At 38.5% G+C, this 14,615-nt stretch overlaps 2 protein-coding genes across 2 annotated transcripts; one reads left to right on the top strand and one right to left on the bottom strand.

The window, feature by feature from the left end:
* Nucleotides 1-717: 717 nt before the first annotated feature.
* LOC135677613 (polygalacturonase-like) lies at nt 718-2,313 on the bottom strand. The gene is made up of 4 exons (XM_065189977.1): nt 1,882-2,313; nt 1,510-1,799; nt 1,213-1,441; nt 718-1,131 (listed from the first exon to the last, which is right to left on the bottom strand). The coding sequence occupies exons 1-4, from the start codon at nt 2,311-2,313 to the stop codon at nt 913-915; spliced, it is 1,170 nt and encodes a 389-aa protein (XP_065046049.1). The 3' UTR covers nt 718-912.
* A 7,250-nt stretch (nt 2,314-9,563) lies between these two features.
* Nucleotides 9,564-14,186, top strand: LOC103971124 (ankyrin repeat-containing protein At5g02620). The gene is made up of 3 exons (XM_009385082.3): nt 9,564-10,868; nt 11,709-12,118; nt 12,944-14,186. Exons 1-3 carry the CDS (start codon nt 10,430-10,432, stop codon nt 13,805-13,807), a joined length of 1,713 nt encoding a protein of 570 aa, XP_009383357.2. The 5' UTR covers nt 9,564-10,429; the 3' UTR covers nt 13,808-14,186.
* Nucleotides 14,187-14,615: the final 429 nt, after the last annotated feature.

Here is a 14,615-nt window from a genome sequence, read left to right on the forward strand (position 1 = left end):
GACTCCATATTCATGAACCTAAAACAACAAACTCGATCGACTCCATTTTAGACAACAATCTCATCCAATCATAAAGATCTCCCATCATATACTTCCGTATATATCATTTAAATATTTAAACCTTTCACTTCATAAGATAAAACTAATTACTTTATATCATAATTACTAATATTTAAAAAATATATAATAATAATAATTTTAGAAAGGATAGTTATAAAAAATAATTCGTAGGAATATAAAATATTTTTGATAATTTTTAATATCATTTGAAATTAAATATGATGATATTAATGGTCAAAATTAACTATGATGGCATTTACTTAAATGTGGAGATTTATATACTCGAATTTAGAGCGATAAATACTTAAATTACGAATTTTGAGACATACATATATATAATTATGCTAAAAAGTAGTGCACTAAATCGGCACCCACATGTGGCTTACACATGCATGTACCTGCCTTTTGATTGGAAGAAGCATGGGAGCCACCTCGGTCATTGCTCCGATCGTAAGGCAGGTACGCAACATGTGTACGTGTGAATGATGATCAAACAAAGAAAACATTTTAATACACGCACAAAGATCTGATGTCGTCATTCCCATCTCACAGCGCTGACCTTTTTCCCACATCACTCGTTGACTCACACGATTCATATATATGAAGTAAACATGCCGTGCTTATCGAGTCATGTTCCATAGAAATCACATCATTAGGTTGACTGCAATGATGATAGCACACCATTAATTTCCATTTACTACGATTAGATCTGAAGTTTCTGTTCAACACATGGATCTACTCGAACGTGTCATCGGAAGCAGACATCAGTACTTCGTGAGTCCGCATGCAGTCTTCAACCTCACTTTCCTGGTACTTGTATATGTAGGTATGCAGATCAGCTCAAGTTCATCGTCATATGCAGCTCGGCGGCACGACGAAGCCCGAGGTAGTGCCATCGGCGTGCTTGCACGACGACTCTGCCGGCCTGTTTCCATACGTGAGCTTGATGTCCTGCAACCCGATTCCCGTGCACGGGTTGCTCGCGCTGCAATCGAAGTTCACCGCCACCTGCGAGGCTGACGATCCATGGATGTCGTTGTACCTCACCTGACTGATCTTTACGCCGGAGTTCTGCGGAGAATGCGAGCCGCAGAGGAGGTTAGTTCTGTTCTTGATGGCTTCTGCGGAAGGGATAGGGATGAGTCTCTGTACCTGGTCGGGGCATCCCTTGTTGTCGGGGCAGTAGTTCTGGTCGATGATGATGGGGTTTCGAACGTTCTGCATCACGGCGTGCTCGAACACCACTCCCTTGACGAACCCCTCGCTCGGCCTCCCCCACGTCTTTATCCTCAGCCCGTTCTCCGTCCCCGTGAACACCGTCGTCTTCACCGTCACGTTCTCCACCCCCTCCTCGTCGTATCCCTTCCCCAAGCTCCCTATGCTGCCACCGCTCACGAACTGGTTCAGTGGGTGAAAAGCTACGTGGTGGTTGTGCATGAACGTTCTTACCTTATGCCGTGCCCTGGGCCGCAGTTGACTTGTTCGATCCACAGGTTGGTGGTGCCGGGGCCGATGGAGATGCAGTCGTCGCCGGTCCTGATGACGGCCCCCGTGATGGTCACGTAGCTAGACATCTGGACGTGGATGCCGTCCGTGTTGGGGCTGTTGCCCGGCGCCATGATCCTGACGCCCTGGACCGTGACGCCCTCGCAGTCGTTGATCACGACGTGGTACAGCTCGCTGTTCATTGACGTCAGCCCACTGATCATGATGCGCTTCGAGTTCCTAAACGTCAGCGACTGCATGCACGCGTCGCGAAGAAGACAGCGATCAGTGCAGTTCCAGTTAGATCAGAGTCACGTTTTGTGGTTGAAAGCTCACCGTGGCGCCGCCGGGACACCTCCGTCCGGTGGCCTTGCAGGCCCACAGGGACGCGCCGCGGCCGTCGATGGTCCCGCCGTACACTGACACCCCCTCGACGTGATCAAACACTATCCACTCACCGACCCTGCCGAGGTCGGACGCCACCACGAGAGTGCCGTCGATCCGGATGACGATCTTGCTGCTCTTGCAAGGGCCATCGAAGGTGACCTGACGAACCAAGAAGGATCCAGCCGGCACGTGGACGGTCGACGGCCCCGGCGAGCCGCATGCTGCCTGCCATGCACCGAGCAAGGGTTTGGTCGAGTCCGTCCGGCCATCGGACTTGGCTCCGTACTCGGCGATGTTGTACACTTCATTGGCAGATGACAAGAGGTGGGTGGAGATGAGTACAACAAGGAGAAGGATGATGGAGCTGTTGAGTTCAGCCATGTAAGCTTCTCATAGGGCACTCCGGTTGTGTTGGCTGGTATTTATAGGGTTTGTGTGGGGGTTTTAGTGTTGGTGGCTGAGAAGTAAAGCAAACTCTGCCGAGATTTATGAGATGACACACAGAGACCTGGGCATAGGGAGGGAAATGCGCATGGCATGCATGAAACTGGAAGTTTTCATGCAGATGGCTTCCATGCTTTGAAGTCAATTGAGGTAGGAAGAGGTTGAATCCATTTCAGGTTGTGCAATCAAGATCTTGACAACAACTGCTTGTGCACCAAGGATTGTGTTCCAGGGATGCAACCTTTCTGCCAAACCCATTCTGAAACTGGTGTGCAGTTTGACTATTGGGTTTGTGTTCCCAAGATCAAAGTTGCTATTGCATGGTTAAGTTCTGTAGGCTAACTTGATCGGTGGAGTTAAAGGCGGAGAAGATAGCGGCACTGATTTGGGTTATTATGACAATATTCAGTCAAAAAGTATAAGTAACATTCCATCAATATGCAAGTAGTATAGACTCTTAGTTGACCATTGCAAGTTAGTTATAAGGCCACCATATCATACTTCTTCTCTTTTATCTTATCTTTTCTTTCCTTTTGATCGCGCATCAAACCCATCTAAGAGGTTATGAAAAACGAATGTACAATGGATGTCTAAAGCACCAAAATGAGATTTCAAACCCTCGACCTATAGGAAATAGACCAGATCATACACCGATGTACTTAAATCAAGTACTTAAGATTATTCTAATATTTGGATGATGTTCTTTCTTTATTAATGATCTACGGATAATAAAACAAGCAAAGATCAACTAATGTGATGTATGGCTTGCTTTCATGTATTAGACGCTGATTTTGCTAGGTGTTTGCTTAAATGTCAGACATCATAATCCACCTAGTGGACAGAAGCAAACTGCAAGAAGGGTTGGTGGATTGGCAATGGCATTCTTTCATCTTTTTGGTAAAGCCAATAGAAAGAAACATGCTAAAGACTAAGTTGAGGCTAAAAGAAAGGTGAAAAAGAGTACAAAAGAAAGCAAAAAATGGGTTTAAATTAACCATACAAAAAAGATGGATTCGATAATTTAGCCATGATTATGTTGATCACATATGCTATCTACAACATGAGGAAATATTATGATGGCAAAGAGCACTAAAGGTCTTGATTCTTGTCCAAGCATCCATAGAGTCTCTATGGCACTCTAATCTTTGGCACCAGTGGCCCATTCAGGTGTGACAAAGTGATAAGCAGCTGTGTTCATGGATGCAAGGGTGCTTGTTTCATGGCCCTTGTCTTAGCTAACATGGGGAGTTTGAGCTTGACAGCAGCTGCGGATAAGTTCATGCTTGTTTCTTCTGCCTCTGACTGAGCATGGTGAAATGGGGTAACACACATGACCTCATCCTGCAGACTAAAATATTGGAAGAAGTTGAAGATAAGTTTCACGAGCAGGAATTGGAGGTTGGAGTGTGAAGGACATAGGAAGATAGAGTAGCAAACATGACCTCATCCTACAGCAGCAACTGGAGATTAATTCTATAGACACTATTTCTTTTGGCACATACTTCAGCAAGCAAACCGTCAGAAGTGATTATGCCATGTTGATGACTCAATCTCTCACTGTATTTAGGAACTGAGAAGCTACTAATCCCTCTTGTATCCTAACATAATGTAGGGGAGAACATCTTGATACCAATAACAACAATACAAAGAATCAACAATAACATATAGATAAAGAACATAACGAATATAAGATTTACTTAATTTGATCGACTCTAAAAATTAAAGAAAAAAACTTGTTAACCCTAACAAATATACACTTTACATGCATGGTTTTCGTGAACAGTCAAGAGCAGCTGCAGGTATTGTTCACGCTCAACTTCATGAATTCTGGAACTGCAAACTGATATCCATCATTCTCAGGGCCTACAAACATAAAACATAAGGCATATATTGTGCCGAGGCCATATGCACGGGTTTTGTGTCTGATATCACCTGACCATCGACAGACTTAAGACTTAAACATGGAGAACAAGGTTAACTTGAAGGCCGAAACAACGGCAATCTTGTTGTTGGAGGATCATCACATGCTGTCACGCCGCAAGTTTAGTAGATGAGGAAGGAAATGAGCTTGTCAAAAGGATTCTTCCTGAAGAAATGGATGGAGTTATAGGACTTCTCATCTTGCAAGCAACAACATAAATTAATGAAAACAAGTCACAAGCAAGTGGAAGGTTTCTTTTTCTTTATATCATAAAGTTCTCAACTTAAGGAAACAAGTTCATCATCATCTCTTTTCTCATTGACTAAAGTATTCTTTCCAATTGTCGTGCTTTATTAATCCAGTTCATTTATACAAATGGAAAATGGAGCCTTCTTTCTCTTTTCTCTTTCTTCCTTCTTTTTTCTCTTGTAACATTACAAACAAAAATAACATACTCTTAAAGCATTTTCTATGGCCATCTTGATTTTTTTTTTTCACAAAATTAATTTAAGGAAAAATAGAGAAAATGATGAGAGAGATGTCACTTTTTATGCATATATATATATATATGTTTGACATATTATAGTGAAAGGTTGTGTATAGTGTCACCTGGGTAAGTATAGAGAAAGATACTGCTTTGCATACACATATATGTATATAAGTGTATATAAATGTGCTAGGTATATTAATATTGTGCAATGTTATATATAATGTCTTCTACTATAAGATGGTCATATAGATGTGTTTGATGGATTAAGATCTTATTACTGAAAGAAAGAAGGAAAGAAATCAAGAGAAAGAGATGGTCACATGGATAAGTATAGTGGATGATGGACACATATATGTATAAAAGTCTATATAAAATGTATTTGGTATATTATTATGAAATTTTATATACATTGTCTTCTACTAGAAGATGATCACATAGATATGTGTTCGGTTGGATTGGTTGAACAACCATTCCAAACCTGTCCTAATTTCAATTCATTTCAAGATGCACTCAAATCAACATATCACACATTAGAGAGAGAGAGAGAGAGAGAGAGAGAGAGAGAGAGAGAGAGAGAGAGAGAGAGAGAGAAAAGAATATGCTTAATAATATTAGGCAATCAGTGATTTCAGATTGAGTTAGTGTCGGAGAATTTGGTACACAAAATAGCTAAGTGTATGCATTTTTCCAAAATAAAAGAAAAAGAGAAAAAAAGTACGTGTGGAAGGTTGAGATAAGTCTTCGGCACTTCGCGTTGACCACGAGCATGCTTCCACTGTTGACTTGGTTCGATTTGGACTTCCATTTCCTCAATTTGAGCAATATGGTTCATATTATAGTCGACGAGGACCTCAAATTTCAATTATTCGATATTCATAATTTTTTTTACGTATTTTCACATATTATATATATATATACATATATATATATACATATATATATATACATATATATACATATATATATATACATATATATACATATATATATATACATACATATATATATACATATATATATGTATATATATATATATATATACATATATATATATATATACATATATATATATATATATATATATATATATATATATATATATATATATATATGTATATGTATATATATACATATACATATTATCCAATATGATTGAGAAGACCAGTAGACAACATGCGATATATATTACGTGAACTCATGATTATCTTATCAATCATATGTATTATTCATAAATAAATAATTAAAGTAGAAAATTCGTGAAGAAGACATTTTTGTTTTTGTCCAAAGATTTTATGATGACATTGAATCATAATTTTCATGTTCCTATTGACTAAGGAACAAGATACTCTTTTACATTGTCCATATCCCAAGTCTTCCATGACTAAATTACAAGGAGACAGACCTGTTATAGTGAGAAACAATTATGGGAGTGGGGGAGAAATACTTGCCACAAATCAACAACTTAGATTCCTTGTTATCATAGTATTTGTTGGACACACTAATTACCATCACACATTGGTTGATAGTGGATCCCACTCCACCAACCAAATCATTATTGTTGTTTGTAGTCATTACATGAAGTTCTATAAGTTTATAAATAAATAAATAAATATGTTTGGAAAAAAAACATATCTTCAAACACTAAAAATTGCATACATGTCATTCTAATATTCATAGGCTATTGTTAGTTAATTGTTAGATGAAAGTGTAATTTATGTTGATATACTTTAAAAGTTCATTTTGATGCTAAAACTAGTAGGGGTATTTTAGATGAATTATATTTTTATATACTTCTCTAACATACAAAAAAGATGAATGCTAATGGCAGTGACATGTGGAGTATCTTAATATATGGAAGCATACATATGCTTTGTTTAAATTTGTAGTGGCAATGTGCTATTTTTTTAAACTTCAAAAGGTCTTCATATAAGATTCTCTTTATTTAATAAGCATATAGAATTAGTATAATTTTTTGGATGTTTGGTCTCAATACAAAGAATCTTGATCAAGTGGTCAATGACTAAGACTAGGAGACATTTTATTGACATAATAATATTTTTGACAATATTTCCAAATTGTTGTGTGGAATAGATAAAGGAAGCATGCAATGAACTTTGAAGCTTACCCACCAATAATTTAGTAAGTACATGGCCTGAATGATTCCTTCTTACTGTGGTTTAACAAAGGGAACCATGTCATGTGTTTATGTACATTATATGAAGAATGTCCCACTTATGTCTCTCAAAGATCAAGCATATTGTGGGTCACTTGCACTATTGTTGTGGAACATGGTGACCCACATAAAAATATATAATCTAAATATTCAATATGATCTTGTGTCATCGTGTGATCTTATGATGTTGGGGTTGACTCAAATGCTTATACTCCATTTCGTATATAATCTTCAAATGAGAAGATTATATCTCAAGGATTATCATAGAAAAAATATATTTTATTATCGAATGGCTTTGTTCGAGAAATGAATCACGAAGACGAAGGAAACAAAATGAAAAATAATGTGTGAAAACTGAGATAGATATTGACAAGCCTGTATATGAACTCTATGGATGAAAATTATTAGAATATTTCTCACGTAACATGGCTATTATAATGAGTTGATGGATTTTGCTTCTTTGGCATATTTAATGGAATTATCAATGGTAATATGTGGATATGGAAAGATGCGAAAACCGTGAGCCATCTAAGATAGTACTGAACCATCACGAGGAGTCAAAATCCAACTCAATTGTGATCTTGCGGGGTCAAGTTCAAGCTTCAAATGCTTGTGATCCAAGCCAAAACCACTTGCTTGAACTCGAGTTATTTTACCTCTTTCTTTATCGTACCTTCTGCAGGCAATTTGAGGCCGAACTAAGATCAAGTGAGATCGTTCTCTTTTGCGACTCAAATTACGGTGGATGATGATGCGCTAAAAGGAGTCTCGGTGGCCAACTCAAGCCGGTTAGACTAAGCAACAAAAGATGCGGCATCATTGGTTTTAATCGGTCAAACTGTTGCTTTTGATGCACATTATAATACATAATAATGGCTGCTGATGCAGTGCAGATTTTGGTAGCTGCAATGCATCGTAAGCGGATCGAAACCTCGTGGTTGTAATCTATGGGGATCCAAAGCTGAAAGTTATTTGGTTCTCTACCTCTTCATGAAGTTGAGAATAAGCGATTCAAGATATGGCTTCTTCTCATGAACATTATATAAATGATGGTCGATGATGCAGTGCAGATTTTGGTGGCTGTAATATATATTATACGGAGACGAAAGCTGAAATATGAGGTTCCCAAGCTGTTCATCTGCCACATGAAGTTGGGAACTTTGTGATTCGAGATACTACTGCTTCTCATGAAGTAATACGTCACAAGGATATCAAAGCTGAAGTATTCATCAGGTTCTAGTTTTCATTCAAAAGGAATCATATCTTTAATGTTTTGTATTGACTATATTTTCTCGAGAGCCAAACCTTATTATGTTTCCTGCAAGTCTCCGGTGGAAGTCAAGCCATGCTTCCGATGACATCACTAGCTTGGGTTGGTCAAAATCTTGCTTCTCATGCACATTACGATGGTTGACGATGCAACGAAGACTTGGATAGTTGCAAGAGGTCACAAGGAGCACAAAGCTGAAACCTCTTCATTCAAAGTACAACCTTTTTCAACTTGAGGTAGTGTGTAAAAAGTCAAACCTTGTGGCCAAACATTAATGATTTTTCATGTACAAAAAAATCATAATATCTCAATTATTTTTGTAGAAAAGAAATATATAAATATATATATAGTTAAAATTAGGATTATTTTTTAGATCTTCTTTTACCTCTAGCTATAATAAATCTCCTTAGAACATTGCTTCAAAAGCACATTTAATATTACAAAATTAAGTTGAAAAAATGAATCATGGTCATCTTTGCAACTATAAGCTAAAAAGTTGATCTTAAGCTAATTAGACACCTATATATCAAGAAAAGAAGACACAGTTTGCACTCAATTTCCATCACAATGGATAAGAACAACAGCTACAATTTAACATATCCTATTAAACAACATTTGTATTTTATGCAAAAGGGATTTGTTGTCGGCAGATCAGAAAGGCAAAATCCACTGTTAGTTATTATCTATTTGAATAAGACTACATTTTGGGATGTCTCCTTTCTGATTGATCTACATGGATGAAGAACATGTCTATATTGACTAAAAAGTCTTAAATAATAAAAATGGAGTTAAAAAAGATAATCCAATCACACTACCAAATTGACGATGACAACGGTCATATTTTACTTATAAACATTAACATATTTATGTGGTAGAGGTTAATAGAGTGAAATTGTGATCTATAATGAGAGAGAAATCTTGCAAAAGCATTTCCAAAATTACAATGTTTCTTAAAATCATTTTGTCGTTCATTATGAAAAAAAAAAATTCATGAAGATTTCTCTCTCTCTCTCTCTCTCTCTCTCTCTCTATATATATATATATATATATATATATATATATATATATATATATATATATAAAATTTAATTTAATTTAGGATCTCTAATAGCATCTTAAAATTTTAATTAGTGACATTACATCTACGTATATATGAGTGCATATCTGATTAAATGGGCCCTAAAAAGTATTTATCTTTCCATAAATATACTTAAATTACTCACAGTGAGAAACATAAAGAAAAAAAAAAGAAGATATTTACAAAGATACACACACACACACACACTAATATTAAAGCAGTAAACTCTGTTGGCCTTCAGACTGCAGTGGCCACCTTTCCTTGCTCTCGCCGGAATCTTATCTGTCACTGGTTTTGCTTTGGAGTCTTGCGCCTGCAGTGTGCCCCCCCCTCCCCTTGTTTGATGTTGATGGCAATAGCCGCCATCATTCCCACTCTCTTTCAACCTACAGGCCCGGGCCAACCAAATTCTGGTTTGGCGAAGTGGTGGCACGAACGCTGAGGCCAACGCGCACCATTGCTACGCGTCAAGCAATCGTTTTGCTCGTTGAACACAAGGGTGAATGATCGATGGGCAGGCGTCTCGGTGCTTCTTTAGCTGCTTTAGGTTCTGTTCTGGAAGCACGAAGGTGAAAAGGAGGAGAGTAAAGCGAAAAAGAAGGGTTCTTGGTTGTCCACTCTGAGTCTTCTTCTCAGCTACTATGGTGAAATTTCTGGTCGCCAGAAGGAAGTGAGCGTGATTTTTCTGCTAGAAATCTGATAAAGGTTGGATTTCTAGCTTTATTCTGGGTGTTTTGGGTGTGGGACGGAAGAAAGGAGGTATTTTTGCTTGGTTTGGGGCTTGTGATGCGGGATAATAGGGTTTTTCCTCTTTCATGATTGGGAGATGTGTGTAAGCGATTGATCCGAGCCCTGTTTCAGGACATCTGATGTGATGATAGCTGAGGTCTGAGGTGAATTTGTAGATTTCTGGTAACCGAAGTTTGAGCTGAGTGATTGGTGAGATTTCTTCTTGTTCTGACATCTGATTTGGATTCTTGAGAGGAAAGAAGAATCATTTGCCAAGCTAGATTTTGTGGCCACAGTTTTTCGTCTGTGATGTTCTTGGTTGTGAGATAGAAGAAGGGGGGTGGGGCGGAGCAAGGAAAACTCTTTTCTGCAGAATCCTTTTGGCTTTGGAGATGGAGAAGCAGTCGAGCCTTCGAATTGGAGCCTTGGAGAAATTGCAGAGCTTTCGGCTCGGGGTGATGGAGAAACAGAAGAGCTTTCGGATGGACAAACAAAGGAGTTTTCGATTGGGAGATAGACAGCAAAGTTTCAAAGAAAGAAAGAACAAGGAGAGCCCTGGCAAGCGTGGGGATTTGGAGCTCCATCTTGCTGCTAGGGCTGGCAATGCAGTGCGTGTACACAAGATACTCTCGGAGTGCAGTGAGACCCAGTTGAAAGATTTGCTTTTCAAGCAGAATCAGGATGGGGAGACGGCGTTGTATATTGCTGCAGAAAAGGGTTATGTGGAGGCCGTTCGGGAGATATTAAAAGTTTCAGACATTCAATCAGCTGGCATCAAGGCCAATAACAACTATGATTCATTTCATATTGCCGCTAAGCAGGGCCATCTTGGTAAGCCATTAATCCAGATCACAACCTTTTTTTGTTATTCCATGGGTGTAAAATATCAACGATGGTAGATGAATAGATAAGTACATACCTTATGAAACAACTACCCATAGATGACATCAATTGTTTACTTTATTGTGGTTGATATGGTGTTATTATTCCTTGTACTTTGAAAGAAGAATTTTGTTGTTTTGATTAATGTTGGCTAGTCTATTGGTGTCACCGCAACCATGAGACTCATGTTGGATGTGAAGATTAGTGAAATAATGTGGTGATTTCTAGGTTGGCGCATTGAAGATGTTTGATGATAAAATAATGTAGACTTTTTCCTTTCCTCTATCTGATGTCAGGATCTCCTGATTCCTTTTATCAATCACATCGTTTAACTTTTGAAACCTAAAAGGATGAATTCATAGAGTTGGTAAAGGTTTTCAAAGTTACATATACAATTGACACTTTTTGCCCTGTTAGTTATCTGGATTTTTCTTTCTGGCATTTACTTTAAACAGCCTTTGCTCAAATTCTGCTTATTTTTGGTAATTTACGAAGATGCTAAACAGCTACATATAGGAAAGATGTAATAGTTTGATCGAATATTCGGCAGCTTTGTTGACCCAAGGATAATAATCGTTCTTCACTATATAATATTTTTGCTTCCTAAGAATAGTGTAACTTTGTCTTCAATAAATCCCATGGATTTTCCTCACAATAATAAATCTATTTGTTTGTTCCACACTTCCACTTCCTATCTGATCACTTGTTGAAACTATTCTTATTGAGTTCCTTGTATGATTTGATTGTTGGATAATTAATCTGTCTTTGCTTGTATCTTTGGATATGCAGAAGTGTTGAAGGAACTCTTCCATTCTTTCCCTGCACTGGCCATGACGACAAATTCATTGAATTCAACAGCCTTGGACACTGCTGCAACTCAAGGTCATGTTGATGTCGTCAATCTACTGCTAGAAACTGATGCAAGCCTTGCTAAGATTGCAAGGAATAATGGAAAGACCGTCTTACATTCAGCAGCAAGAATGGGTCATGTGAACGTGGTGAAATCTCTATTAGATAAGGATCCTCGCATTGGTTTAAGGACTGATAAGAAGGGACAGACAGCATTTCACATGGCTGTGAAGGGCCAAAATGTTGAGATGGTGATGGAGTTGCTGAAGCCTGATCCATCAATAATCAATTTAGAAGATAATAAAGGGAATAAACCATTGCATATTGCTACAAGGAAGGGCAATCCAAAGGCAAGTTACTATATCTTAAAATTTAATTTGGTATTAGCTGTTTGCAAGCCCTACAGGTTGCATGTTTGTTTTTCTGTGTTTTTGTCTTCTGCCATCTATGGCATACCCTTCTGTTCCGTCAACTTTTAAGATTGAAGTGCTAGATCTCATTGTTTGCAGATGTGAGTTTGTTTGGTCTAAGGTAGCTATGCATGCCTGATTTGTTTTAATTATCCTTTTGCTTGCTTGATCACCGATAACTCTTATGTTATCCCTCAAGTGACCTTTCTAACAAGAAATTACTGTGACAATCTATGTCCCAAATTGGAATTAGGAGGATTTTGACGATATATAAAACTAGATGTGTTCAGTATTAACAATGCAGGCTTAAGCATTTCGGGTCATCTGGTTATAGGCTCAGTCTATTGAGTCACTATGCCAGGGGACTAATCAGGTCGGGTCATGATATCTGGTTGTTTATTGAAAGTTATTTGTGAACTACTGTTTGGCACCACCTGTCTGTAATATGTTGCTAGTAAATTTACCTTAGGGGTCATACTGAAAAGCTAAGAGAGATGTTTATATAGGCAGTACTTATATTATTATTTATTCTTTAGCACATGTGGAGTACTTGCTGTCTGCAAGAGAGATCAATTGCCCGAAGCGCAACATGCTTTGGTATAATCTTCTTGACTGTTGACCTTTAATATTTATCTTGAAAGCATTGTATATTTCATTCTAGAATCTGCAGTGTTAGGACACTCATGTGCTGGACTGCCTTATCATCTATGTAATTCATGTCAATTTGCTAGTAACGAGTAAAAAATCTGCTTTATGGTACTGCAGATTGTACAGGCTTTGATATCAGTTGAAGGAATCGACATCAATGCAGTGAATAGAGCAGGTGAAACAGCCCTCAGCATTGCGGAGAAATGTGAAAATGAAGAGATTGCTGCCATTCTAAGAGAATTTGGTGCAGTTGTTGCAAAAGAACCAGCAAATACAATGACTGCTGCTAAGCAACTGAAGCAAACTGTCAGTGACATAAAACACGATGTTCAGTCCCAGCTCAGACAAACGCATCAAACCGAAATGAAGGTCCAGAAGATCAAGAAGAGGCTCCAAAAGCTCCACCTGGGAGGTCTCAATAACGCCATCAATTCCAACACTGTGGTTGCGGTTCTCATCGCCACGGTGGCCTTTGCAGCCATATTCCAATTGCCCGGCCAGTTTGTTCCGGACGCTGAAGATGGATTTACTCTTGGACAAGCCTATATCGCGAAAAATGCAGCATTCATCATCTTTTTGGTTTTCGATTCTTTGGCTCTATTCATCTCATTAGCAGTGGTGGTCGTCCAAACTTCCTTGATAGTCGTCGAGCAGAAGGCCAAGAGGAGGATGGTCTTTGTGATGAACAAGTTGATGTGGCTGGCTTGCCTCTTCATATCAGTGGCCTTCATTTCCCTGACATACATTGTGGTAGGCCACCACGACTTGTGGCTGGCTTGGTCAACCATGGCTATAGGTGCCACAATCATGCTGACCACCTTAGGATCAATGTGCTACTGCATAATTGTTCACCGAATAGAAGAAAAGAATATGAGGAACATAAGAAAGAACTCAGGGAGCAGGTCCCGCTCGTGGTCTATTTCAGTCGGTTCCGACTCAGAGATACTAAATAGTGAATACAAGAAGATGTATGCCCTTTAGGATGGATATGCTTTACACTTCAGTTTCTGCACTAAAAGAGCTATTCATAATCCTCGGTTACAGTTCGTATATATATATAGATATATGACACGGCTTGTATTGGCCACATTCCACCAGATGAAATGATTGAGGAGCAATCTCGAAGGGCACTGCAACTTGTAGGACATGAATGATCTACTGAAGTTGCCTTGAGCTCAAGATGTCAATCCTAGTGGGTAAAGGGTATCCTCCATAGAATGTGATGGGTGTTCATCTTCTATGTTTAAAGATGGAATCACACTACTATATAATATTTTTAGAGGAATTTGCATGGAAATATGTCTCATCCATGTACATTTATATCTCATTAGTAAAGGTCACCAGTATATCTTTGGAATCAGCATCGATGAGATTTAACATGTGACTTCAAATTGTTACTGCCAACTGTGGAAGAAAGAAGCTGAAGCACAGAACAGGCTGAAAACTTCTTCTATAGCAACGAGGAAGAAGATGCTCAAGCAATAACAAGCATTGAGGTACACTGAGATGGTGAAATGGCTAATTAATTACGTTTCACTGAGACATTAAATTTGTCTGGTGTTGTACTACACATGGTTTTTGGAGTAAAGGTATGGAAATAATTGAGTCAAAAAGGAGCAGGAAAAGGAGGATGCAACAGCCACAGCCAGCCATGGAGATGCTATGTGGGGCTGGGTTCGTCAGTTTCCCAGGACATGCCACATGCTGCTACTAAACTCTTTTGTCTTCCTATCTCAATCCTCAGCCAAAAAAAAAAAAGAGAGAGAGGCTATTTTATTAGCTTATAATT

The sequence above is a fragment of the Musa acuminata genome, chromosome BXJ1-6 (assembly GCF_036884655.1).
Source record: "Musa acuminata AAA Group cultivar baxijiao chromosome BXJ1-6, Cavendish_Baxijiao_AAA, whole genome shotgun sequence".
In the NCBI taxonomy this organism is placed as follows: Eukaryota; Viridiplantae; Streptophyta; class Magnoliopsida; order Zingiberales; family Musaceae; genus Musa; species Musa acuminata.